This window comes from Ptiloglossa arizonensis, chromosome 7 (genome assembly GCF_051014685.1).
Source record: "Ptiloglossa arizonensis isolate GNS036 chromosome 7, iyPtiAriz1_principal, whole genome shotgun sequence".
In the NCBI taxonomy this organism is placed as follows: domain Eukaryota; kingdom Metazoa; phylum Arthropoda; class Insecta; order Hymenoptera; family Colletidae; genus Ptiloglossa; species Ptiloglossa arizonensis.
The window spans coordinates 19477776-19504248 of NC_135054.1; the positions used below are offsets into that span (position 1 = coordinate 19477776).

The 26473-nt window shown below is 40.8% G+C and overlaps 1 protein-coding gene and 1 long non-coding RNA gene across 8 annotated transcripts in view; one reads left to right on the forward strand and one right to left on the reverse strand.

Annotated features, from left to right (window-relative positions):
- Positions 1–26473, reverse strand: part of LOC143149532 (uncharacterized) — a 122607-nt gene that overhangs the window by 69800 nt on the left and 26334 nt on the right. For 4 of the 6 annotated variants that reach the window (XR_012992813.1, XM_076316993.1, XM_076316994.1 and 1 more), the window contains exons 2-3: positions 8123–8272; positions 1265–1361 (exon numbers count right to left, since the gene is read on the reverse strand). Coding sequence is in view for 5 of the 6 variants with exons in the window: in XM_076316993.1 (XP_076173108.1) it covers positions 1265–1361; positions 8123–8272 (247 nt within the window). In the remaining variant the exon portion in view is untranslated. Of the gene's footprint in view, positions 1–1264; positions 1362–8122; positions 8273–22431; positions 22661–26473 lie in introns of those variants that run through there. The other 2 variants (XM_076316995.1, XM_076316996.1) reach the window with 2 other exon arrangements.
- LOC143149536 (uncharacterized) overlaps positions 23856–26473 on the forward strand; it is a 49874-nt gene continuing 47256 nt past the window's right edge. For both annotated transcript variants that reach the window (XR_012992817.1, XR_012992818.1), the window contains exons 1-2: positions 23856–24248; positions 24428–24496. This is a non-coding gene — a long non-coding RNA (uncharacterized LOC143149536). The remainder of the gene's footprint in view (positions 24249–24427; positions 24497–26473) is intronic.

Here is a 26473-nt window from a genome sequence, read left to right on the forward strand (position 1 = left end):
TATTTCGGGACATAATTTCGTTATCGATCCGCTGGGAAATGTCAAAGGTCGAAGACGAATGGTTCGAAGAAGGGTGTGTGTGTCGCGTTTGTGGAATATCGTTTGTTTTTTTTTTTAGTGCAAAAATGCATGTGTTCGACGGTTGAGTTACTTCTTTGTTTATCCTCTTGTCGTTGTACGCGATAAGTGAGGTATTAAAGCGGAGTGGTGAGATATGTAGATTTTAAATCATTGTTAATGGTTACTTTTTTTTTTTTACGTAGAACGACGAGAAGATTCGATCTAGTCCCTGCAAGAAATGCATGTTCGTTGAAAATGATTCCATCGTCGAAGATACGTATGCACCGTTGCATTTTGACGAAAGAAATTTTGTTTACCAATGTACTATTCTTTGAACCGTACATCTTACTTTGACAATTTTTATCAATCGTATCGATAACGAAGTTACGACTTGAAACAGTTGTGTGGACCATCCTGTATAGTCAACGATCAGAATAACGCGTTACGTTGTTAAAAGAATATGTGCACTACCCTAAAACGATTTACGTTGTCGGATCAAATATGGCCAAGATGCTGCGTGCTGAACTAGTCATGATTTCTGGGGGTCGGTTGGTTCAAACTTTGTCGAGTAACGTTGCTAACGAGACAACAAATTTTCGGTTTGCTATTATACTACGTATAGTATACAGGATACGCTAATCGGTGTTCGTAGAATGAAGCATAGTTCGATAGAGTATTAATAAAGGACGAAGCGTCCTATCGCTAAAAGATGAGATATTTCAATGAATGCGACCAAACGAGAACTGAAATGAACCACAATTAAAGTCAAATTAACAGATTCGAATCTCTCCCGACAATTCCAAACCGTTGTAAAAAGCAAAAATATGTAAATACAATCGATTTTTTTTTTTTTTTAAGGATTCTTTTCTCCGAACAAATCGTCAATCTTAATTCTATCGGTCACCGAATCCTTCTAAACGATTGTACGTGATCGTGCTGTGAGAACTACGATCGGAAGTAATGCAATCGGGATTGAAAATTCGTGTAAAGTCGTCTTGAATTTGACAAAAATGTTTCCGTCGTCTACGAACTAATCGACACCGAGAGGTTTTTAAATAACATAAACTTTCAGTCTTATTCACAGTCACTTCAGCTCTGCTTTCATTGCGACTGTCAAACGTAATCGTTGTACGAACGTGCACGTTCGTTAATAAAATGGCAACGTTTGTGTAGGGAAAGAAAAAATTTGAAAGGCATGCCTCACCCATTCCCTTGTTTTGGAGCATCTCGAGGAGCTTCTTGATGCTTTCATCGCGAGCTTGCAGTGTCTGCTTCTGCGTTTCTAGTCTCAATTCCGTTTCCTGGAACAAAAATGCATTGTGCTCTAATTAATCGTCGCGCGTCGAAAACTCTCGAAACATCCCGACACACCGCTCCGTTTAAAAATTAATAACGCGTTCGTTATTCGTGCGAATCGTGCGAAAAAATTCGATCAACTTCTCCGCGAGTGTATCGATAAACGTGAAAAATTTCGATTCGATGATCCTATGGATTCGTTCGATAAAAATTCGCAAAGTATTGCTCGTTTTTCGAGAGACTTGAACTCCGACCGCTGACGATCGCGGCTGGTGGTGTCTCTCTTCGTTAACGAACGACTTTTGGAATAATAATTCCGGCTTTCCAGCAGGTTCGTTAAAACGTTCAAAGACGACGATTGTCTTCTCGATTCTGTCTACGACGGGACAGTGGAGAGAACGAAGGGAAATGGAGCGCGAATTGTTTCACTGGAAAATGCTCGATTCGTGTTACGTCGCCGGAAGATAGTGCCGGTGCTTGACGCCCGTGTAACGAATTTAGACCGCTCCTTTGACGACAGCAACGCAATTAGTACGGAATTAGACACCCGCTGGCCGTCCCTTTTCCTTTTCCAACTGACACCGTCCACGGAAAAGCACAGTGGGTTTCCCTCCCTCGCCGATACTCTCCCTGGTCGTCTCTACGCGCGAATTTTCCCGTTTCTGTCAGTCTCCTCTTACTCTAACCATCGTCCATTGCTCTCTCAATTCTCCACCAACACTCGTCAGAAGGAAAACTCGACTGCAGCCACGCACGACGAAAGAACACGAAATTGTTACAATTTCTCCGCGAGAAATAAAGGATTTTCTTTCGATCGTTACGATCCTTCTCGAAGATTCCTTCCGCTTGGTAAGAAAAGTAAAGAAAAGATCCGCTTCGTAAGAAAAGATCTTGCATTGTTTGTATCATGAACAGAAGTTTTGGAAAATTTATCTCGAACGAGGGACGTTGATCGAAATGTTCGATTTAAGTAATGGTTCCAAATTTCTTAGAGATTCTCAAATTTACCCGTCTAGATTTTTGGAACAATTGCTACCAAAGAGGTTACCTTAGAAATTCGAAGTCAACGTTAACAAAATTCCAAAGAACGAGAAATTATCGTCCAATTTAGCTAACGATCTCATATTTTCCATCTGAATCACCTTAGTAACTAGAATTCATCTAGTCTATAGTTTCTTAAAAAAATCTTTGATTCTCCATTTGAATTACCTTAGCAACTAGGTACCCATCCACTCTTTGGTACCATCCATCCAGTTACTGGAACGTTCGAGACCGAAAAAAATTCCTCAAAATGGTGGAAGAAATTTCGATCTCGAAGGAATCGGGATTCGGGAGGTTGTGATCGGGAAACAGGAAACGTCTGTAGATGAAAGATGTCCAATCTAGCCAACGATCCCAGATTTCTCGGTGATTCCGAAATCTCCACCCCATCTGGGCTTTCGGAGGATCCATTTCCGAGGTCTTCAATCTTCTCCGGTCGATTTCGTCCGGATCGAGAAGGAATCGGTCGGTATCGTTGGTACACGGGAGATGTAGAAGAAGGGGGTGGTTGTGGGATACGAGTCCATGGTTCGCGGAGGACGATGGGTGCCATTCGATCGATGGTCGGGGCAACGACGCCGAACGAGATGGTGGCTCGTCACGCGAGAAAACGCTCTTGCCGATGAACCTGGGCCACGATCCCCGGATTCGATAATAAAGGCCGCGGGTGAACGTGGCCAGAAAGCGACTGCATAATTTGGCGAGTGGCCAAAAGGCGACCAGTTGCTCCCGGTGCGTTGCACGTTTGACCTGTCCGCGACGACGACCACGACCACGACCACGACCACGACGACGAGGACGATTCGTGCTCATGGACGACGACGACCACGACCACGACCAAGCGACGACGACGAGGATGATTCGTGCTCATGGACGACGACGACCACGACCAAGACGACGACGAGGAGAATGATTCGTGCTCATGGACGACGACGAGGAGGAAGAAGAAGACGACGAAAGACGGTGTCAACTCGTTCGATGGAATTTTCAATCGTCGGTCGTCGAACGGCGGATTTAGAAGGGGGTTCTTGAACTTTCCGCACGTCCGTGCCCGTGTCCGTGTCCGTGGGTATTTTTGGAACGACCGCCGCGATCGATAGACCGAGCGCGATAAGATTGGCCGGCCTGCGTTCGATCAGTCCCTTTCGTAACCGGTTCCCCTTCGCCAGTGAGAGTAAATTACTTTATTTTTAGATCGAAATCCCTGCGAACGATGCTTTCGACTAATTTTTCAAACCACGAGGAATAATTTCATCGCGAGTTGCTTCTGTACGGGAGAATTTTTAGTGTAAATGATGATCGGGGGACTGTTGGAGAGACAGGTCTTCGGAATTTAGTTTGGGGGTTAGATTTGTGTGTCGTGAAGGTTGAAACGGTGTGAACGATACTTTGGAAAATTTTGAGACCATAAAGAATAATTTAATCGTGATTTACTTCTGTATGGAACATACTTACATTATTTTGATTGTAAGAGCTGATCGGGAGACAATTGGAGAGACAGGTCTTCGAAATTTATTTTGGGGGCTAGATTTGTGTACTTTGAAGGTTAAATCGGTGTGAACGATACTTTAGAAAATTAATGAGACCACGAGGAATAATTTCATCGCGATTTACTTCTGTACAGGAGAATTTTGACTATAAAAGATGATCGGGGGACAGTTGGAGAGACAGGTCTTCGAAATTTATTTTGGGGGGCTAGATTTGTGTACTTTGAAGGTTAAATTGGTGTGAAAATACAGTTCAAAAGTAATATGATACTTATCGAACAGTATAGTACTAGGTTATCTATCGAGCCTAGTATACTTGTAACAAGATTCTTTCCATAATTGAAGAATCAAGTAAATTTACAAACGATTCGTTGAGCATTTTCCTCGTACGTTCAGTGGATGATTTTTCAGAAAAAAGAACAGTTTTTGGAAGAAAAAAATTCTCATCCTTATTTTTCTATCCGTAGATAGGATAGAGTACGTGCAAGCTTTTATGCCAAGTGAGTTATCAAATATTTAGGAAATTTTCCTTAATGAAAAAAAAAATGTACCAAATGTATGGAACTCGGGTCTCGAAGTTTACAACAGGATGCGACGACTAAAGGAATATCGGAACAGTTGCACCTACCACGATGGCTTTAATTATTAAAAAAAAATAATATATCGCGAGAGACCCGCACGAACGCACTATGGTTAAATATGCGTATACCTTTGTCCATGTAGCTGTCCTCGCGACGAGCTCGTACAATCAAGCTCCTACTGCGCAAAGCTTAATCTCCATTATTTCGTCCGCTCGTAAAAAACTCTTCAACATTTTTTTTCGAAGCATCGTCCACACCAATTTAACCCCCGAAAAGGAAATAATTCACGAGTGCCTTCGTTTACGAAAATGTGCCCAATTAACTCTTACAATCGAAGTTCTACTGTACCAGAAATTAATATCCATTAGTTTCTCGCTCGTAATAGTCTCTATAAAGATTTTTCGAAGCATCGTCCACACCAATGTAACCCCCGAAAAGGAAATAATTCACGAGTGCCTTCGTTTACGAAACTGTGCCCAATTAGCTCTTACAATCGAAGTTCTACTGTACCAGAAATTAATATCCATTAGTTTCTCGCACGTAATAGTCTTTATAAAGATTTTTCGAAGCATCGTCCACATCAATTTAACCCCCGAAAAGGAAATTTAACCTCCGAGTACCTTCGTCTACGAAACTGTGCCCAATTAGTTCTTACAATCGAGGTTCTACTGTACCAGAAATATCCATTAGTTTCTCCGCTCGTAATAGTCTCTATAAAGATTTTTCGAAGCATCGTCCATACCTATTCTATCTTCAAGATACCAAAATTTAGCGCCGAAATAAATTTCGAGAAAAAAAAAAAGGAAGAAGAAGGCTCGACTGGAGGAACGGTCGCGTTTGTTCGCGATCTAATTTCACCCCGTGAACAAGACGGCGGCTGTTCGTTCCACCGTCGTCGTTTATTGATCCAGAGCGTTATATCCAGAGGTGCAGGGGGGGAGATCGCTTTCGGCGCCACTGGTGGCAGACTTAACGGAGTTATTGCGGGTAGCTGATACCCGTTGCCAAGATTTCCGGAAGCATCGCGAACCGTTGGCAGACAATCGGTCGTTTACCTCGAACAAGACCTAAACCTCTTGTCTATTTCGGTTTCGGGAGTACGCGCGGTGCCCGGGCGCCCGTCAAACCGCACCCAAGGGATTACCAGGGCGAATCGCCCGCTAAATCGCTTGTTCTGTGTCAAAACGTTGATCAAGCCGTATCCACCGATCGTCGTGGAGCTTATACGCTCGTCGTTAATCGGGTTCACGGGTTTAGCGTTCGTTCCCCGCTACTGAACGCGCAAACGTGCATCGTCGAGGTTTTCTCCTACGCGCGTGTATTATCGGTGCATTTAAGAGACACGGTGGCGGACAACACCACCGGCCACGAATAAAGAGCCCGAACACCGTGTACACGTCAAAGCATTCTTTGAAGGTGCACCGACCGCCGCCAGACGTGCCACAGACCAAAGAGTCTCGATTGCTCGTTGCAACAAAATCAATTAAAAAATGCTCCGAACGACGCCGGGCGTGTCCCGCGGATACCGGGAATCAACACTCGGTGGTGTGTAAAGCGATACCCCCCTCGTGAGTGGAGCTCGTCGAGTGTGTTTAATTAGCGACGAAACCGATCGAAAGTTCACGGACACGTTTCTCGTGACAGAGATACCATTCCTACTGTCTTCCCTGGATCGAAACACGGGTTAGGTATATTTCTCATCTCATTTCTTGAGCGATTCTTAGATCTTGGATGGATTTTGCATCGTCTGGGTTGTGAACGAGTACGTAATTGTAGAATTTTGTAAATTTCATGCATCTCTCGTCTTCCCTGGATCGAAATACGGGTTAGGTATATTTCTTGTTTTATTTCTTAAGCGATTCTTAGATCTTAGATGGATTTTGCAGTGTTTGGGTTTTGATCGAGTACGTAATTGTAGAATTTGGTAAATTTCATGCATCTCTCGTCTTCCCTGGATCGAAATACGGATTAGGTATACTTCTCGTTTTATTTCTTAAGCGATTCTTAGATCTTAGATGAATTTTGCATCGTTCGGATCGTGATCGAGTACGTAATTGTAGAATTTGGTAAATTTTAAGTATCTCTTGTCGTACCTGGTCGGTTAAGAAATATTCTACCTCTTCGATCAGAAAATTGAATCAATTGATAGAACGAAATTGAATTGAACATTTCTGCACCACTTTCGATCAGTTTTGCTGTACACTTTAAGCGTTCGGTTGATTTTAGTTACAAGTAAAAGACGACTGGAGTGAAATTCGAATATCGTTCACGAGGGAAAAAGTGGAAGCTTTCTTGGTGATTTGAATGCCCGCAATGTCTCTCGTGCGCAGACATTTTTTAAATCGTTGCTGGCATATTTAGGTGTCGTTTGACGCGCGTTCGAATCTTATCGATTTCCAATGGGGAGGAAATATTGTTGGAAAATTCTCGAGCGGAGATTTCGCGAAACGATTCACCCTTGAAAGTGATTCAATGCCACGAATGTCCACCGTGGACGAAAATTAATAGTCGGTTTCGCGACGAACGATTTTTTTATTTAAAAAAAAAAGAAAAGAGAGAAACTCGAGATCCACGGAACGAGGCTGCGCAACGAAATGGAAGTAAGGCTCGATGGTTTTCGGATTCACGGCTGGCTCGACCTACCCCCCCGTATCTTTCGCCTTTGCCGCCATTTCGCGCGTTTTATCCCCGTTATTCCCGATTATAATGATCCCGGGCCGGTGAACGCCATTCTTCCAGCGAATTCCAATCCGAACGAAAGCCAACGATGCTCCATTCTTCGCGCAAAATCTATTATACTCCACGGGGCTCGTACGTCGCGATCAATTTTTCCACGTCGAAGAGAGGGGTGCATCTTTACCCCCTCCCTTGAAAACACGAGAGTCGATATTAATTAAATTCGTGATTCGAGATAGATCGAAAGCTCGAGAGAAACGTGTATTAACCCGCTGTCTTTCGATCCGTTCGAAAGTATTTCATTTTTCATCGAGTGGAAAATATGCGCGAGAAACTTTTCTTCGAATGTTGCAAATGAAATTTACCAATTCTTCAACTCGTAGTAACAAGTGGACATTGACAGGGAAGTAAAATCTGATAAAAATATATCTGTAGAAATTCAACAGTGAGAAACGTAACGCTGGTTATATAAAAATATACTGCAGTTGAATGCAATCGTATGCATTTAACTCTTTGGGGGTAGTTGGTTAAAAAGTGTGTCACCTTTTTAATACTCCGAAATACATTGCGGGATATTTTTGCAACACTCCGTGAAAATTAAAATCTTTGCGCCACAGTTGGTTGAAAATCGTCTCGTTCTTTTAATAACGCGATACGTATATTTTTCAAGCCGCCGTTGTTAACATTGGAACTGTTAACGATAGATACCGGTATATTAAGGTATTTCTCGTACGTATCTCGGGAAAATCCATTGGAAAAAAAAGGAACTTTCGAAATTGATTGTATGTATAAAATAGATAAAGTGGTCTTTAAAAAATATACTATGAAATATAAAATAAATTTCTTTGCAAAGACGACTGGAACCAGTTATCTCGTCGATAAATCTAATGTTAACATCCGACGTGGCTAGAAGAGTTAAATGTTAAATTCCGTGATACGCGAAACATGCGTTTTGGAATAATTGAAACGAAGCCTGCTCACCTTTATCGTGTTACGAAGTATGGCGATCTCTCGCGTCAGATGCTCGTTCTCGGTGTACAAAACTTCCATTTGTTGTTGTATCTCGACGCTGGGCCCGCGCATCCTCATTCTGAGCTCCTCTTCCAGTTGTCGCACCATCATGCTTTGTTTCTGTAAGAAACGAACGAGATTTACGTTTTTCAAAGACGAACGAACCGAACCGCGCCGATGTTCATTGAAACGCGACAAACTGTTCGTCGTTCGTGGACGTCGTTGCCCGAACGATCGTTTTATTCCAGCCATTCACTCGACGTAGGAACCCGTTGGCTCCCGTGGGCTCGTTACCCTTAGAAATATACTTTCGCGGGAATAATTGCACACTCGAGTCGTATGAGACTACTTCAAGCATGAAACTGATAAGCGGATCGATACCGAGCCAGCACGATGGAAAAGCTCGCGGTGTTGCGCGAAACCTAAATACGTCCGTCAAAATGACCGCTTGTTTCTCCTGTTTCGAGCCCTCGAAATCGATAATCGTGTCCCGCGCGAAAATACCTAAATTCCTCGAAAGAGTCCCTCGATTGGAAAATAACGGTCGAGCGCTCGTAAGTTGGGAGATCGATTTCCTTTTTTTTTTTTGGTTTTAAAATCCGTAACTCGATTCTCGTCAGATAATTAAAAACCTTCCGGAAATGTTGGACAAAGTAGGCTACGAGTTTTTCATTCAAACTTCTTCAAATTAGTAGTTTCTTGTTTTGTAAGTTATTTAGAAACGAGGTGCGGGTCTAATCAGTGGGACACTTCGGTGTAATTCTTTTGCAAATTTTTAATAATTTGTAACGAAGAAGTGTTGAACTCAAGATTGAAACTTTTGTAGATATAAGGAACAATATGGTATCTTTAAAATTTTTTTAATCACGGTTTCCATTATGCAGAACCCTCTGCTGCTTCGGAAATGTTAAAATTCCTCTCTTGGTTCAATGTTTCGTACAATATTCTCTGTGCGAACATTTTCTACTTTTCACTTTTGAAATAATAATAATAATTCTCTTTACCACCACCGCATAAAAGGTACATGTGCAGAGCGGGGTGAAGAAACGAGTTATCTGGAAAGAGTCGCTGCTTGAAAGCTGCCTTATTCCCCCCTCCCCCTCCCGGAGAACCCGATTGTATTAGACTTTACAATGCACGCGGCATAAATTCACTCTGTTTACTCGAAAGAATAGCAAGAGGCAAAATAAGATTCCGTGCAACAAGGGTACGGCTGAAATGGAGAAAATCGCCCGATTACGAAGTGAAAGACGATTTGGTGCCTGGAAAAGAGCTTTTCACGGGCTGCACCACCACACCATATCTACGTAAGAGCATACGAAACCTTTCGAGGCGAGGAAAAGTCAATATTTCTACGGAAGTTCGATCGCGGTACGTGTTCCATTCGAATTCGCGACTTGGGAAAGCTTTTTCCCCCTAGACGCTTTTTTTTTTTCTTTACCCTCTCCCCTTCTTATCCACGATATATTTCTTTCCTTGTTTTCGTTATTTCGTATATTATTTTTCATCCTGTTAATTTTTTTATTTTTCTATCATGCTTTTCCTTAAATTCCTATGCGAGACTTTCTTTCGAAACATCATTGATTCGCTTAAATCTCTATTTTCCCCGCTAATACTAATCCTATCGTATTTTTATAATATTAAGTTGTTTTCATTATACTTTTTCTTTGTCCTCGATCCTCCTTCATTTCCTCTTAATTTCTTTGTAACTGATATGGACCTCTACTCGAAGATCATTAGAGGCGCTTTTGTCTCTTTGTGTATCTTCTCTCTTTCTTTCTTCTCCGGTCTAATTTGTCCTCGGTCCTAATTTTCCCTATAACTTTTCTTGTCCTCGTTCTTAATTTCCTCTTAAATTTTCTTGCGCTCATTGTAATTTTTCTCTTGCAATGTTCCCCCTTTGTTTCTTTTCCTTTTTAATCGACGTCGACGACTCCTCTATTCTACCTACATCCCGAAAGTTATTAACAGGGTCCCCTATTGTGGAAACACGTGATAGTTTCAAGCGGTCACCCATCTTAATACTTTACCGGAGCCCGTTTAATTACTTCATTTATCGTCCGAGAAACGATGCGCTCTACCCGGCTGAAATTACTTCACACACACGTCCTTTTAAATATTTCTTTTGTCCGTTATTTTCTTTTCCTTTTTCCTCCGATCTTGCTTTTTTTCCCCCTTTCGATGATTATCTTTGTTTCTCCCGTATTTCGGAACTCCTATATCCTCTGTATACAGTTTCTTTGTCATCTTCAGCTTGAATTACGTACACAACTATGCTTTCACGGATATTGTTCCAGAATCTTGGTCCAGCTCGTTAGGCGTCGTTAATGGCGTCGCCGCAAGGGCCCGCAAACACATGTGTAAATGCTACGTTAGTTGAACAAAAGAAAGACCAACGAAAAAGTCTTTGACTATACGTCTGTAGACCGGATGATTACGAGCGGAATGTTTTGAGGTGCGCTTCAGGTGAAAAAAGAATACCGAGTTTAGCAGTACGACATCCTTTTCAGGAATTTTTCTCGCAGAACGTTTCCCAACGTGTTTGTAGTCGATAGTGCTCCGTTTAATATCTCTAAGAAATTTTAATCGTAATTTTTTCATTCGTAATGGACAAAAATCTACATAGATACACAAATCGTGAATTTTAAAACCAAGATAGAAGATTAGAAAGAAAACAAAAGAATGTAAAAATAATTTCAGATTCCTTTGTAGATAAATTATTAATTGTTACTTTCGTAAGACACTTTCCCAGTATATTCTACAATCAATACTTAACTCTCTACTTACAAATGACAAACAAAAATTTAATCATCTAGCAAACGATAACACTCGTTTTGAACGATTATTCGAGTACTACTTCACAAACACTTATATATTATTTTCATTTCAAATCGAATTGTCCCAGGAGATGTGTCTACAAAATTAGATTCAGACAACAAGACAATATTTCGTCAAACTCCACCCTTTCACCTACTATTCTCTGCTCGAGTACATTCGTAGTTTTTAGCGGACGTGATCGATGCAAATAAAACGTATCGAATCTTTCAAACGTGAACGTTTGCCAAGATTGGCGGACAAGGTGTCCGGTGGTAAAATATCTGGCCAACGTGTTCGTGGATGTCACGAAGATGCGTTAACGAGCCAACATGGCTCCACGGAGTAAAGGCCACGATATTCGGTGGGGACGGCGTCCCACCGGAAGTGGAGGCGTTCGATAACGCCGATCGACCTGATTTCACGTACGAGGAGGCAGCCAGCGTCGCACCACCACGCGCCGGGGGACGTGGAGGCCGCGCGGGCAACCCCCACCATTCGGTGACGTCAGTTACCCCCATAACGAAATCACCCCACGAGAAGCCATGGCCGAATTCCCCTGTTCTCTCGTAGCCTAGTTACCTCGTAGTGGGCCAATTGACGCCGCGGGTGGAATTCATCGATTTATGCGATTTCCTCGCGATCCTTTTAACCTTTCCGCTTCAACTCGTCCCCGATCGTGGGGATCGTGATCTTGTTATCGTGAAAAAACTGTGTGCTCGACTTGGCCACGTTGGAAAAAGGACGTTGAAAGAAAAAGAAAAAGGAAAAAAAGAAAAAAGATTCGCGCCTTAGGAGACGTACGGTAACAGGGTTAATTTAACTGGTCACGTTGAGCGTCAGAGAAGCGTAAAGGGTGTTGAGAAAGAAAAGATTCACGCCTTGGGAGACACGTATGGTAACAGGGTTAAGGGTTAATTCAACTGGTCACGTTGAGCGTCAGGGAAGCGTAAAGGGTGTTGAGAAAGAAAAGATTCACGCCTTGGGAGACACGTATGGTAACAGGGTTAAGGGTTAATTCAACTGGTCACGTTCAGCCGTCAGAGAAGCGTAGAAAGTGTTGAAAAAAAAAGAAAAAAAGGAAAAAAGGAAGATTCGCGCCTCTTAGGAGACGTAGAGGGGGTAAACGAAAAAGAAAGAAAAGTTCACCACTTGGGAGACGTGTAGTAACAGGATTAATTTAACTGGTCACGTCGCAGAGACGCAGAGGGTGTTAAAAAGAAAGATTCCAGCTCCGGGAGACTTACACGGGACAATTAACAAGATTAATTCAACGATCCGAGTCGGAACATGTTCTGAACGTTCGATAACGTTTTTTAAAAGGCTTGCAAGGGTATCCAGTGTTTGCCTAGTCGCGTCCTGGCCACGGATGAAAAAATAAGGACACGTATTTTTCCGGTAGCGATAATTCAAGCTTAAGGGATCAAGTCACCCTACGAAGTTTCACATCCCTCTGATACTGTCTCGAGAACTGTACCAGGAAATTCTTCTCGACGATGCTTTACGGTCGCGGGCGAAAAATTAACGCCACGCGGAAAGTTTATCGGGAAATCCTTCTTATCGCTCCGTTCGCGCTTGGACTCGGTGAAAATAGAACAGTCGCCATTGCTCTCGATCCACTCGACGAGATCTATCGTTTAGTTTATCATTTTCGTGCACTTTATTTAGGCGAAACTCGACTATTGCAATTCGTACGGAAGAAAACTTTCTTTTCACCGTATCACGTAAACCCTTTTACATATATATGTTTTTTACGTATGTATTTTGTATCGACATTTTTATACAGGCGAGATATTAATATATATATATATATATATCCGTTGGTAATTGATGAATACTATGTTTAGAGATTTTTAACAATTTACACGCATTCGTCCCGATAGTATAGTCGCATTCAAGCGAAAAATTGCAAGTCAAACGTTGTTGTGTGTTCGATTTTAACTTTGTCTTTGGCAATCTTTGCGACCCTCTGTTATGTCTTTGCTTTTCGATCGAGTGGACCGTTCGAGAGAAAGTAGGTTTAGAACATCGTGCCTACAAGTCGGGGCTCCAGTTTGTTATTAAAACGGTACGCGTTACGCCGTAGAAACAACGTTAACATTTTATTACCGTCTGTTCATTTTTCTTCACGGTTCGGTTGTTTGCGCAGGCAAGGTTCGTAACAGGGTTCCTCTAGCGAGAAGCGTTTTAATTTAGAACACGTGCGATCGCGTTGTTTCGCGTTCATTCATTTATGCCTCCTTTCAGGAATTCCGTTTGCTTGTTAAGCCGCCACGAAATATCACGAGCACCGTGCAACCATCCATCGCATTCGCGTTTGTTTGCAAACGGATTCCATTTGTATAAACCTCAGCTTGGTACCAAACACCATCACCGACCGAACAAGAAGAAAAGACTCCAAAAATCTTCAAATGTCAAAAAAAATGACACAGTAGAAGATTGCCAAAGTTGAGAGTATAGAATTTAATAAAATGTTTATAAGCTCCAAAAAAATCATGTTTCATTTTCACAAAAAAAAAAAAAAAAAACGAAACGACTTTCCCAACAACCTAATATAATCGAGCATTAGGTCGATATCTCAGTATACTGAGATATACTCGTATACTCCACTGCGCGGAGTCTGGTACGAATTATACGACAAAAAGCTTACAAGAGTAAATTTTGGATTAGATTTTCCCCTGTAAAATGTTTTAATTTACCTTTCTTTTTAATCTTGCTCCCGCTCGGTATTTAATTCCTTTGTAGACACAATCTTTACGCATTATTGTTATTATTATTATTATTATTATTATTACTAATATTATTAATAATAATAAATGTTTCAACGTTTCCCATCGTCTCCTTTAACACAGAAGGAGAAGTTCGTCTCGTGAGAATTACAGTGATAAAGGAATAGATGTGGAACCTCCCCGTCGTTTTCCAAGGAAAATCCTCTCCGGTTACACCCCGTGTTGTTGCACTCCTCGTCGACGTCAGTGTCGTCGTCGTCGCGGTCCATCACCGACGGAGAATCGTTTTGGCAGGTCGTCGCCGTCCATTAACTCGAACAGGGGACGACCAGTTGTTTTCACGACAGGGTTACTCGGCCCCCGTGTAAGAAGAAACGCCGCGAGATAGGGTTTACGCGATCGTTAATAGGATCTCGTCTTAAGAGGGGCTTCGTTTAAACTTTAAACCCCCCATCTTCCATCTTTCTCCGTCCTCCCGTGCTCGATCCGCGTAAGTGTGTCGATGAACGATACCAATCGCACCCCCGAGATCGGGTTCCCGCGTCGGGGGTTAATCGAAGGCTAATCGTTTCGAAACCAGAACACGCGACACCCTGTAACCGACACCCCCTCTCTGTTGAACCCCCCTAGGGCGGACGCGGTGACGCGGACCGACGATGCCGCGCGTTTTTACGGAAACTTAATACGAGGGTGAGTGGCGATTTGTAATGTCCGTCGTTGTTCGAACGATCGGGAAACGAAATTGCACGGAGCGTGTAAAAAAGAAAGAAAAGAGAAAAATTGGGATAGCAACAATAAAGATGGTGCGTGAAGATAAATAGAAAGAAGTTTCAAGCACAAGTAGAAACAATGAGGAATGGCGCGCGTTTTTACGGAAACTTAATACGAGGGTGAGTGGCGATTTGTAAGGTCCGTCGTTGTTCGAACGATCGGGATACGAAATTGCACGGAGCGTGTAAAAAGAGAAAAATTGTAACGAAGAAGACAGTAAAGATAAATAGAAAGAATGAAGTTTCAAGCACAAGTAGAAACAACGAGGAATGGCGCGCGTTTTTACGGAAACTTAATACGAGGGTGAGTGGCGATTTGCAACGTCCGTCGTTGTTCCAACGATCGGGAAACGAAATTGCACGGAGCGTGTAAAAAAGAAAAGAAAAGAGAAAAATTGTAATAGCAACAAAGAAGACGGCGCGTGAAGATAAATAGAATGAAGTTTCAAGCACAAGTAGAAACAACGAGGAATGAAACTTAATTCGAGGGTGAGTAGCAATTTGCAATGTCCGTCGTTGCTCGAACGATCGGGAAACGAAATTGAAAGGAGCGTGTAAAAAAAGAAAAGAAAAGAAAAGAAAAGAAAAGAAAAGAAAAGAAAAGAGGAAAATTGTAACGAAGAAGACAGTGCGTGAAGATAAATAGAAAGAAGTTTCAAGCACAAGTAGAAACAACGAGGAATGGCGCGCCCGTTAAGTATCGAAACTTACACCGTGCCCCGAACGATTTTCAAACTCCATTTTTTCGTAAACGAAGCTTCGCACTGAAAAACTTCGTTGCACCTTTTTCATTTGTTTTTTCACGGACAATCGCCACCCTGTCTTTGTATTTTCCAGTACGAAACGTATTCGTTGGTTTTTGAAGATGAAACATCCGAGCTGTGTAATATTTTGTTTTTTTTTTTTTTTTTCACACGAGAACAACGGAGAACGCTCGTTTTCGTATTCGAGGGGCACAATACGATTCCGATGAAGACTAGTTTCAATATTTATAATGTGGCGATAACGTGCTTCCAAGAATACATAAAATAGGTCGCAAACCGTGTGGCGTGCTTTTACCGAGAAACAAAGCTGCACAGCCACTCTTTGATTTTTCTGGGGTCGTTGCACGATATATCGACCTCTTCCGGGACCCCGGTGCGCCCATGCATGTATTTTAATGTATATATATTAAATTATATTTTACACACACCCTTTCTTCTTTTCGTACAACCGGTGCTGCTCGTAAACAGCATCGAATTAGATATGCGTGGTGCATATCCGCGCACGTGTCGTAAACGCGATGTTTATGTCGGCCGAGTATGCGATAAGAATTATGCGACACGCTCGCGCGTGATGTAAATTCCTCGCCAAACGATATCTCAACGCCTGAACGACCAAATTTTCGGCAACGGTGTTTGCCTTTTACGAACAGGTACCCGTTTAGAATCCATTTAACCGTATTGTTTTTCACGCGACTGTAACGCGAACATTTGCTCGAGTTTTCTTCTCGAGTCATCGAGAATGGTCGTTTTAATGTCCTCTGTTGTGTCGATCTTGCAGAAATAATGTTTCAACGAAAAATAGATGTGTTTTATTTTCTTCTCGAAAACTATCTTTTGTCGCTACTAGATATAATTTTGAAACTAAGTCGAAAAACTTTATAAAAATTACTATCTTGTAAGATGATATATTATGTACACTATACTTGTGTAAATAATAAATACGTTTAGTAAATTTACTAATGATATTTCTTCCCATAGAAGTTCACGGTGACCCACTTTAAGTCACGTATCAGATTGGGACAGAATTCGTTCCAATTTGATAATTATTTTTACTTCTGTAAACTGGGTATTTGTTCTCCAACAATTTTATTGCAAATCGTAGCTCGTCTGTCTTTCGTCGATTTCAATGCACGTAGTTCCTTTGCGGTAAGTTCTCAGCGAGTCGCGAAGTTTTGTAACAATGTCTCGAGTTAAATGTCAATTGGTTTCGCTAGGATTCTTTTTTTTTTTATTCAGCTTCAGAGGTAGAGATAAGAACCAAGATGCGTTGGAGTGTCTCGAGTGGTCGGTAGAGAAATAAACGGCACCTAATGCCGGTATCAGGTATTATACTAGAGCGTTTCGTTTAAATGGAACGGTGGCCTACATATACACGCTGCTGGAATGAGGTCAGAGAAAATCGCGCGAATTAGGCCAGGGGAATTTGCATCCGCGGAATTGGCGTTGCAGTTTTACGTTTCGCGTTGTCCTTCGCGTTTGACGTCATCGATTCCACCACGCGCGTCAGTTGTTGCACGTTGGGAAACTTAATTCGAGTTTCTTTCTTTTATTTCCCCCGAAAAGTGCGAAGATACAAACGATCGAAGCCTTTGACGATTTTCCTCGTAAATTAAAATCCTCGATCGAACATTAATTTAACCGATTACGCACCGAATCGTTGTCCCGCGTCAGATGCACTTTGGAGAACTGCATTCTCAAGCGTTTTCACGTGCTCAATTTGTCCTATTCTTTTTTTTGAGCTGATTTCTCAAAGCGGAGAACTCGATCGATATGGAAAAATTTGGTAAATTTTTCCCGTACATTAAAAACACAAACCAAAAGGTTATCTATCGTTTGCAGTAGGAATTTTTTCAAGTTTCACAAGACTAATAAATTTCAATTTGAAAAAAACTCGGTACATTTTTCTATTTCATGGAATAATGGCTCTGAACACGCGACGTATGATAAGAAAAAAGTATTCAATTATGCCCAGATGTTACAATTCGAGTTTGTCGATATTTTCATTCCCCGTTGTAAATTGTCTTTAAATCCTATTTTTTAATTCGTACATCGTAGTTCCTTTGGTCGCTGGATTCGTACTCTACACGTCCGCGGTGTACGATAAAAACGAGTTAATTTCATGGAAATTTCTCGATCTTCCCCAGGGGTAGCAATAACAGTTTTGACGATGGTTTCCCATTCGAACAATTGCAACGAAGTGCTTAAAAAAATGTGGATCGGGATGTGCGCCGGTGGAATCGTTGGAGGTTTCTGGCCGTGATTTTCGCGGTTTTTCTCGAGCCCTCGATGACAGAGGATCTCGTAGCGGCCGTAGCACCGAGATAACCGCGTTACCGAACGAAACGACCAACATTTCGTGCCAGAGGAGACCGCCTTTACGCGAGACCCCGCCTGGCAAAGCTCGGTTCTCGCTTGGAAGATCGATCTGTGAGGTACGACGACCCCAAGAAACCAGAGACTGGTTTCTACGTTTGCGTTGTAATATTGGGCTTTGCGCGAGTCTGCGAGCCGCGCGCTCGCGTATCCCGAGGGTGGGCTCTCTGCTGGATGGCTACCATGGACTCTGACCACAAATTTAAGCGATTCTTATTCGTTTATTATGTACAATTTCAACACTCTAAAATAAGAAGAAAAAAATACGAATTCCAGTGTGCTAAAATAAGGAGAGAAAAAAATGAATCTGAATGTGCTAAAATAAGAAAGAAAAAAAAAAACAAATTAAGCACGTGAAAATAAGAAAAGAAGAATACAAATTCAGTATGCTAAAATAAGAAAAAAAAAAGACAAATTAAGCACGTTAAAATAGGAAGAAAAGAATATGAATTCTAGTATACTAAAATAATGAAAAAAAAAAACAAATTGAGCACGTGAAAATAAGAAAAAAAAAATACGAATTCCAATATGCTAAAAGAAGAAAAAGAAAAGACAAATTGAGCATGTTAAAATAGGAAAAAAATAATACGAATCCTAGTATTCTAAAATAAGAGAAAAAAAGACAAATTAAGCACGTTAAAATAAGAAAAAAAATTGTTTCTACAAATCTATGCCCGATACGACCTCGCTTCACAGAGTCGCGTTTGCCTTCCAGTGATTCTTATGGTAACTTACTCCTAGTAATTCTATGGAAACTTGTCACATACAATGTTTACAAATACGAGACGACGTTTAGAAGACACGGAACAATTTCTGTGAAGGTGAACACCTGGTGCGATACGAAAACAGGTGTATCTTGGGAAGAAGGTCGTATCGGATGTACGTTTGTATTCTAAGCTTTAGATATTATTCAACGAGCCAAAGAAAAAGGTGGATGATACCGTGGGATAGACGAGGCGTTCGAAAGGAAAGAATTACGATAGTTTGGAGTTCGTAGTACGCTCATTCGGATAAATAAAAAATTCGTCTGAGAATAGTACTCGGGGTAAGAGACGATCGAGACGTCTCTGACGGACAGAATCGACGTCGACGGATGTGTAGGATCGAATGTAGGTCGTAGGTAATTTTACAATAAATGTAAGATTCGTATAGACATCGATGGTAACTTTACCAGTAACTCGAGTAACTCGAAACAGAGACAGAATGCTAAATATGGAAATGAAACTTTGAAGCTACGAAACTAGATCAGACCCACGAATAAATAAATCGAAAAAATCGAGTTTGCATTTCTGTCGGTGGACCAAAAGGGACGAATGTGAATTTTTTTTCGTACTTTTTCCAACCCTGTGACCGTCTGTCATCTGTACGCGAGGAAATATATATTTTTCGAAATCGGTTACGTACATTCCATAAAAACGTACAAATCTGTCGTATAAATAGTTTTTTTAATCTGGATAAACGGTGGCACGGTTCTGCAACGTTGTAAAACGGTATCGGGCTACCAAAATTTGTGCATTCGTATGCAACGTAAAAAGCAGCGCGAAACAGATCGCGCGTATATAAAGAATAAAATATCGTTTCTTCGCGTGCAACTTCGGTGACAAAAAGCAATCTGAACGAAGACGTTGTAAACGTGAATCGGGACCACCAAGGGTTAAGTGATCGTAAAATCCCTTCCGATATAAAACGAACGGTATCCACAGGGAGGAAACTTATCTGCTCGCGACGATTCGAATATTATTTTTATTACATTTACGAGGCAGCGTAATTTCATTGGTCTCCGATTCAATTAGACGCATAATCGATAACCAAAGCAATTGAGATCGACTTCGAGGAGAAATATAAAAAGTGAAAATTCTCCGAGACAAAATGGGCCCTACGATCCAAAGAAGGTACAAAAGAATTCTTCTATCGTACAAAAACAGAGGTAACACATAATTGTTCATTAATACACAACCATGGAAATAAATATTGTTCGTATGTCCCTTTAAAACCAGAGTGTAGAAATTTTTTTACACACAAGGAGCTCTTAAAAAAAAAGAAACTCGAAATCGGTCCGTGTCAAAAGTCAGTAAAATTTCACGGAACCTGCAAGAAAAAGAAAAGCAAAAAAAAAAAAAAGAAAAATTCTACGCTCCCCAAGAATAGAGAAAAAAAAATTTTCGCATCGTTATCGAGCCCCTGGCTTCTTTCACCATCGATTAAACGACCTTCGAAATTCGAGCCTCGTCTCGCCTAACAGAACCCCCACCACCAATGGTCTACACCCATCTTCGGGTGAAACAAGGATCTCCTGGCAAACTTGCTCTGCAAGAGGAGGGGATTTCGAAGTGTGGAGAGAGGGGTGAGAAGGGTGGCGAGGGAAACTGATATCCATTCATAAAAATCGAACTCGAGGAACGACTACGACAATGGTAGGGCGAGGGGCGGGGAGGTGGGGGTAGACGAAATCGCAGAAGGGGTTTCGAGTTACGAACTTTCCGAGACTCTTCTAACGGAGCTTTTAACGATCCAGCGAGGCGAGCCTTAGACGATCGTGGCCCGTTTCATCGTAAAAAGTCTTCCATCAAAGTGTCCGCCTCCTCTCTGTAACCTGGCATCCCCAACCGTCCCCACCTATTGGCCCACCCTTTGTCGAAGTCAACAGGGGCTGTTATCGATCGACCGGTGGCTGCTTTTGTCGTCCGAGTATCCTGAAATCCGTCTCGGTCCAACCGAAGCTGATTTTCTCCTGGCCGTACCAGACGGCGCAACGAAACACTTCCGGTGTCCAGAATAAAGAGGGAGGGGCGAGGCTGGGTGGTGGGGGCGGGGATGGTTGAGTTCTGAACAACCACCGGGAGTTGAACCAATTAAGGGCACGTTCGTCAAGGGACGCGATCTCGCGAAGTGTGCCGCGAAACACGGTGCCAGACGTCAGCCACTTTCGACGATTGTCTTCGCCAACTTTTGTTTCGGTTCGTAACGAGCTTCCCGTCCCGAGGACTAATTAATTTTAGTTTTCGACTCTTTGCGCACCATTGTCGACGATCGACTCGGTTGAATCCACGCCCGGAGGTTACGGGAGTAAACGTGCGACGAAACTCGATCGATAACGGGATCGAGAGTACACGCGTATCATTCGTTTGTTAATTTGTTCGATTTATTTTCGTGGCTTCGGTTCACTGGCCTGCGACTCGCGTGCGAAGTAAATATTCGTTTGCTGCGAGAGATACAGAAGCGATAACGACGCAGAGCAGCGGCGAGACGGGCAGAGCTGTTTCTAAACCTAACCTCAATCTCACTCGTGACAGGGTACGCGAGTATTGGAAAGATTTATTTCTTTTTTTTTATCTATGCATATTCACGATTTCAAGCGTTTTAAGGGTTTGTACGGTTTTGATGTACGGTTGGTTGACGATTCAGTGGTGATTCGTTCGCGATCTGATTTTACTTTTGTGTTGCCTCGCTTAAGTAGCGATAAAGTATGCGCTCTCGTTGGAATCGTTTATTTTTAACTGGAAGTGTTCGATTTAGAACACGACGCTCTATCTTCGGAACAGAAAACTAACGATAGACGCGGTAATTTACAAGGTTATTCGGTTTAATTTTATCTCCTGCTTTCGGTCAGTTTTATTGAGAATTTTGTAAGAAATTGAAGATTATTACTCGGCGACGTTTCGAGAGGGCAATCGAAACGTTCTTTCGATAAAATTAACCAACGTCCGAATCGAAGAGTTTTGTAAAAAGTAGTACTTGAGTTTCGATCGAAAGATCGAGCACCGGAGCTTTAAATTCTCACTGGGTAGAATAATAAAATTACGTATATTAGAATTAGCATAATAAAATAATAAAACAGCGATTGCAAAGAACGATTAAAAGAACGGCGATAATAAGTATAATTAAGTTTGCGCCCCTTTTCGCAAACTAATCTTAATCAGGCGACCCGCCATTTGTCTCCGGATTAAACAAGACGCTTAAATAATGAGAATGGGACTTTAAATATCGCTGGACTAACACGCCCCCCCGCTTTTGTTCGGCGAACTCACTTGCTCAGCGTGGACCGGGTAAAAATTCATGCGGTAAATAGTGTTCCGGTAATTATTGCGCCTGAGCCATTAGCGTTTAGTTTCGTTCGTGGCTAAGCTCATGGTGTTCCTTACCCGGGGGATAATAAAATTTTACTATGCAACGGAGAAAATTGCGAGCGAGTAACATTGATCGTGCAGTTTCAAAACCAATTAAACCTTCATATTATTAATGCAAGCTTCACTCTTTGCTCGACTTTCGAATAATAAGCGTTTTTATTGTATTCACTCGCGCTTAGAGAAAAGGTTAAATTTCAGTTTGTATTTTTACTTGGAATAATCTACGTAATTTCGTCTACTACGTTACAATAAATGATTCAATTATATTAATAACGCCCATTACAAAATATTGTTCTTTTTTCATTATTTATAATTATAATTGCGATGGTTAGTTTGAAAAAAAAGTTTATTGACCTATATTCAAGTCTATAGACCAATGACTACAGACTTAAGAACATAGACGGAACATAGAGCAGAGGTTTTCAAATTATTTCTTAGCAAAAAGAAAAGAAAATTTCTATACAAGAAAAGTATACTTAAACAGTTGTTAAACTCTCATGATCAATGCATTAATAAAAGCAACTGTCCAAGTTATGAAAACTTTCCTACATTAAAACTTTTCGTAATTAACATCGTAATCTCTTAAAGCTCACGGTTATGGACGAGGTCTACTTTTCTAATTGTTCGTTTCATACATCTTAAAGTTTAAGGTGTTCTCGGAGACTCTCTTACAGATAATAATAATGTATTTGCAAAACTCACCACCTTCGTTCGATCGATGACATCGAATTATTTTCTGTCGAGCTATCGCTAATATACTCCAGTGGTGACCGATGAAACAACTCTGGTTCAGGTTATGTAGTTTCGATCTATTTCCTATGTTTCTCACGACGTAATTTCCTGTGACGACCATCGCAGATACATGCACCTTCCGTAAGAATTGGAAACGATTTGTTCATTTCCATTGACACTTTCCTATATTGGCAGTGATTCTTCCGGTTACAGGTACTGCTACACTTGTAATTCGACATTTTGAAAATTACACTCGCGGATTTACAGAAAGCAGACACGCACCTCGCGAATATTTCCCGAAGACTAAACGACTTTCAAATACGATTCTCGATGTTACAGAGGGCATGTCGACGAGTGTATTGTTGTCTCAAGGAAAGTTACGGTCAGGTTCCGGCAACCACTTGGTTCATTGCTTGCGTTAAAGATTCCGGGTAAATACAAGGACGCGGAAGGTAAATAGAATGTATTTGCGATGAAGCGATTTATTATTGTACGTGTTAAACGAAAACTTTGCCGATCAAATAACTCGATACACGAGTTCTTTAACGTCTCTAGTGTATTGTAATACCGGATGAATTTCGATACGATTCTTTAAAAAATAGCACGGTTTCTATTACAAAAGATTGCACGTTACCTTACTCAACCTATTGTCCACGAAAAAGATGGTGACCGTTACGTTCCCGCCTTTTATACTTTGTCATTGTTACCAACTTATGAACTTCCTCTCTTCCTACACACTCGCTGCCAACCTATGCACTCACTACCAACCTCGTAAAAAAATTTAGTTGTATTTCTATAATATGGAATAGCCAATTCCGGATACCGTTTGAATTAATATAGGTTACGAGATTCATCGACTTCAATTTAATTGTATATCTCGTTAAAATAGAATATGGTAGGTAATAATATATGGTAGTAGCTGAGCTTGCGATGTAAAAATGACTGTTCGATACAAAAGAAAATCGATTCCGAAAAGCCAATCCTTTCAAAGAAAAGAAAAGAAAAGGAAAGTTTATTTGTGTAACCTAGTTTCATAAAAATAAATCACAATTTGACGTTCAAACAAATTTAAAACTAGTAAAACTAGAACATATTTCAATCTCGTAAAAATTTTTAACCTTAACCACAAAAAGTGATCGAAAAATTTCATTTTTACAGCATGAAATAATAGGCTCTAAAGCAGTTATTTAATAATTTCCCTCATTATTTATAATTACTTAGAATAATAATTACAAATAGTTATACTAGGGTTATTAACGCTTTAAAGCACGAGCCAGATATTGGATATAAAAAAATTCCTATAAAACTTTTCCCTGAACTGTTAGATCGCATAATGTGAATACTTATTGGCAACAGTGGTGAACGTCCGACAATGAAACCGTTCTCTATCTTTTCGCGAGCAAGTCGGACATTCCGTCGTAGTTTTATAATTAACTTCGAACTTTATTGTCACGAGGGCACGCAAAAATCGTCGAAGGCGACGGTTTTACGACCACAGCGTGCACAGCATAACGGACGAAACCGTGATAAAGCGCGGCCTGGAAATGCAAACGAGTTTCTTGATTACCAGCCGCTACATAGAAACGTTTGAATTATTAAAAATCCAGACGTCGAGCTACCGTAAAGTGACTCGAGGAAAGATCTAGATAGGTTTAGAGTAGTGTAAAGAATCGAAATAAATTTGAACTCTAACCAAAATTACGAAGCCAGGAATAAAGTTGTCGATATCCATGGCGATGTTTCGCGGAGTGTTAATAACGAGATGAATCTTCGATCGATGCTTCAAGGTATGCAAAAGATCGTGTCGTGAATTCAATTCGTAGTCTTAAAGTTTCAATTAGAGAGAAAAGTATCGAGCCAAATTTAATCGTTTACGTAAATTTACAATAATCCTTTACACGTGAATCAATATTTACTTGTTTCTATATTCAATTCTAATCTTTCTCCTCTACTTTTCAAATTCAAGTCAACGGTTTCTCGCCCAACGGAAAAGGACCGTTCACATATCAGCATCTGTACAAGTAGACGCTATCGGGTAAGTAAATTTTTTTCTTTACTATTGTTACGCAAATCTTTATTTTCTTTTGTTCCGAGTTCGGTATTACGTACGAAATTAAACCAAAATGACGATTCAATTACTCGTCCTAATGAATAGAATGAATAGAAATTCTCCTTATGGAATTCAAGGCTCAGCATTTGTCAAGTACGACGCGTGTCAAGCTGTCGCGACATTCTGGCGAGCGAGCAAGATGGCTTCGGTAATCGTGAAAGACAATTATTTCGAGCCGCGTTGCTCGCGTTTAACGAAGCTCCCTTTCGTTTAATTCCATTTAGTTTAGTTAGATTAGATCGACGCGGAGATTAACGCTGCCCTCGAAGCGAGCGACACGATTCAATGATTTAGAGAAGCATCGCTTCGATTCACCAGTAGTATTGCAACCCCTGCAATTGCAACGCGAGTTTTCCTTGCCTCGATCGTCTCGAGGTTATGTCTTGGGAAAACCGAATCGAGGAAATCGATGGAAAACTGGTCGACCGTTGATTATTCCACAGTAAATAACCGTAACCTGGTAAGAATAATCATTTGGAAATAGAAAATATAAAAGTGTTTGGAATTAAGAAAATAATGAAAACGAAATATCTACTCGAGTTTCACAGTGTTTCGGCCCTCATTGTTACAGTTACGAACAAAAACCTTTAAAACTATTATTATTCAAAATTGTTCTCCCCACTGTGTAAATACACCGAGAAAGATCGAACGATCGTGGTCGGGAACGTTTTATGTAAATAATTATCTTGTAACTTGAGAAGATTTTTTTTTATTTCTCGGGGAATATAAAGAATTGAAACAGCAATAATAATTTTCGTTCCCGGTTTGTCGATTAACTCCAGAGTTTCAACCTAATAAAGTGGATCGTATTAATTACATAAAATCCACGTTTTCAATTACTCGTTCGTTGGGAATGAAATATGAGTTCGCGTTATAAATCAATTTATCCGGCGCGTTAAAACGATTTACGAACAATAGATTTTGTTCGTTCTCGCGGGTAGCACTCGTTCGTTCGAGTTTCGCACTCGATCTTTCGAAATCGCTGCTTCACGTAGGATTGGTGGACAGCAATTTCCATGGACCCACCTCACGCGCGATGATACAAAAGCGCGAAAACGTGGACGTTCAGACGCTCAACGCTCGGTGAGCATTAAATATTTTATACGATCGATCAGTTCGAACGGCGTCTATTTTAATTCCACCGCGTTCCAATATCGGCTATATTTTCGAATATAAAGGGAACGTAAACATTTACGCGGTCCACCGAGCGAGGCAATATCCGTTTTAATCTTGGCTCGCGAACGTTAAGTATGCTAAAACGAAGAACTTTCTGCAAGGTAATTCGGGACGATCACGATCGGTTAAACAGAGATATACACGAGACGCGATGAAGTCACGAGAAGAACGTAGCGGTCCATAATCCACGTTTTATCAAGAGCTTGCAATGTATCAATTTTCTGTGATCACCGTTTCTTCTTTCTACAGGTAAAAATCATTTTTCCTCGTGGTAATGTTTTATCTCGATACAAAGAATCGAAGATATGAAAAATATGTTTTTAAAAAAATTCTTTACTACGAAAAGGAATATTATAAGGTATAAATAATTTTTCCATCTTTCTTCGTACCAAATATACCTTCTGATATTTACTTTTTCTATAATAATTTTTCCTCTAATATTTACATTTCTACAATAATTTTCCTTCTAATATTCACTTTTTCTACAATAATTTCCCCTCTGATATTTACTTTTTCTATAATAATTTTCCCTCTAATATTTTCTTTTTCTATAATAATTTTCCTTCTAATATTTACTCTTTCTATAACAACCCCAAATTAAGGGTTGAAACATACAAAACAAAATTTTCCCAAGAATATTGAATTTACCTTAGCAACAGCATCTATCGATCCCAAACCATATCGAAAAGAATTCCAAAACCACCCTCTTCCCTCGTTTCGCAAAAT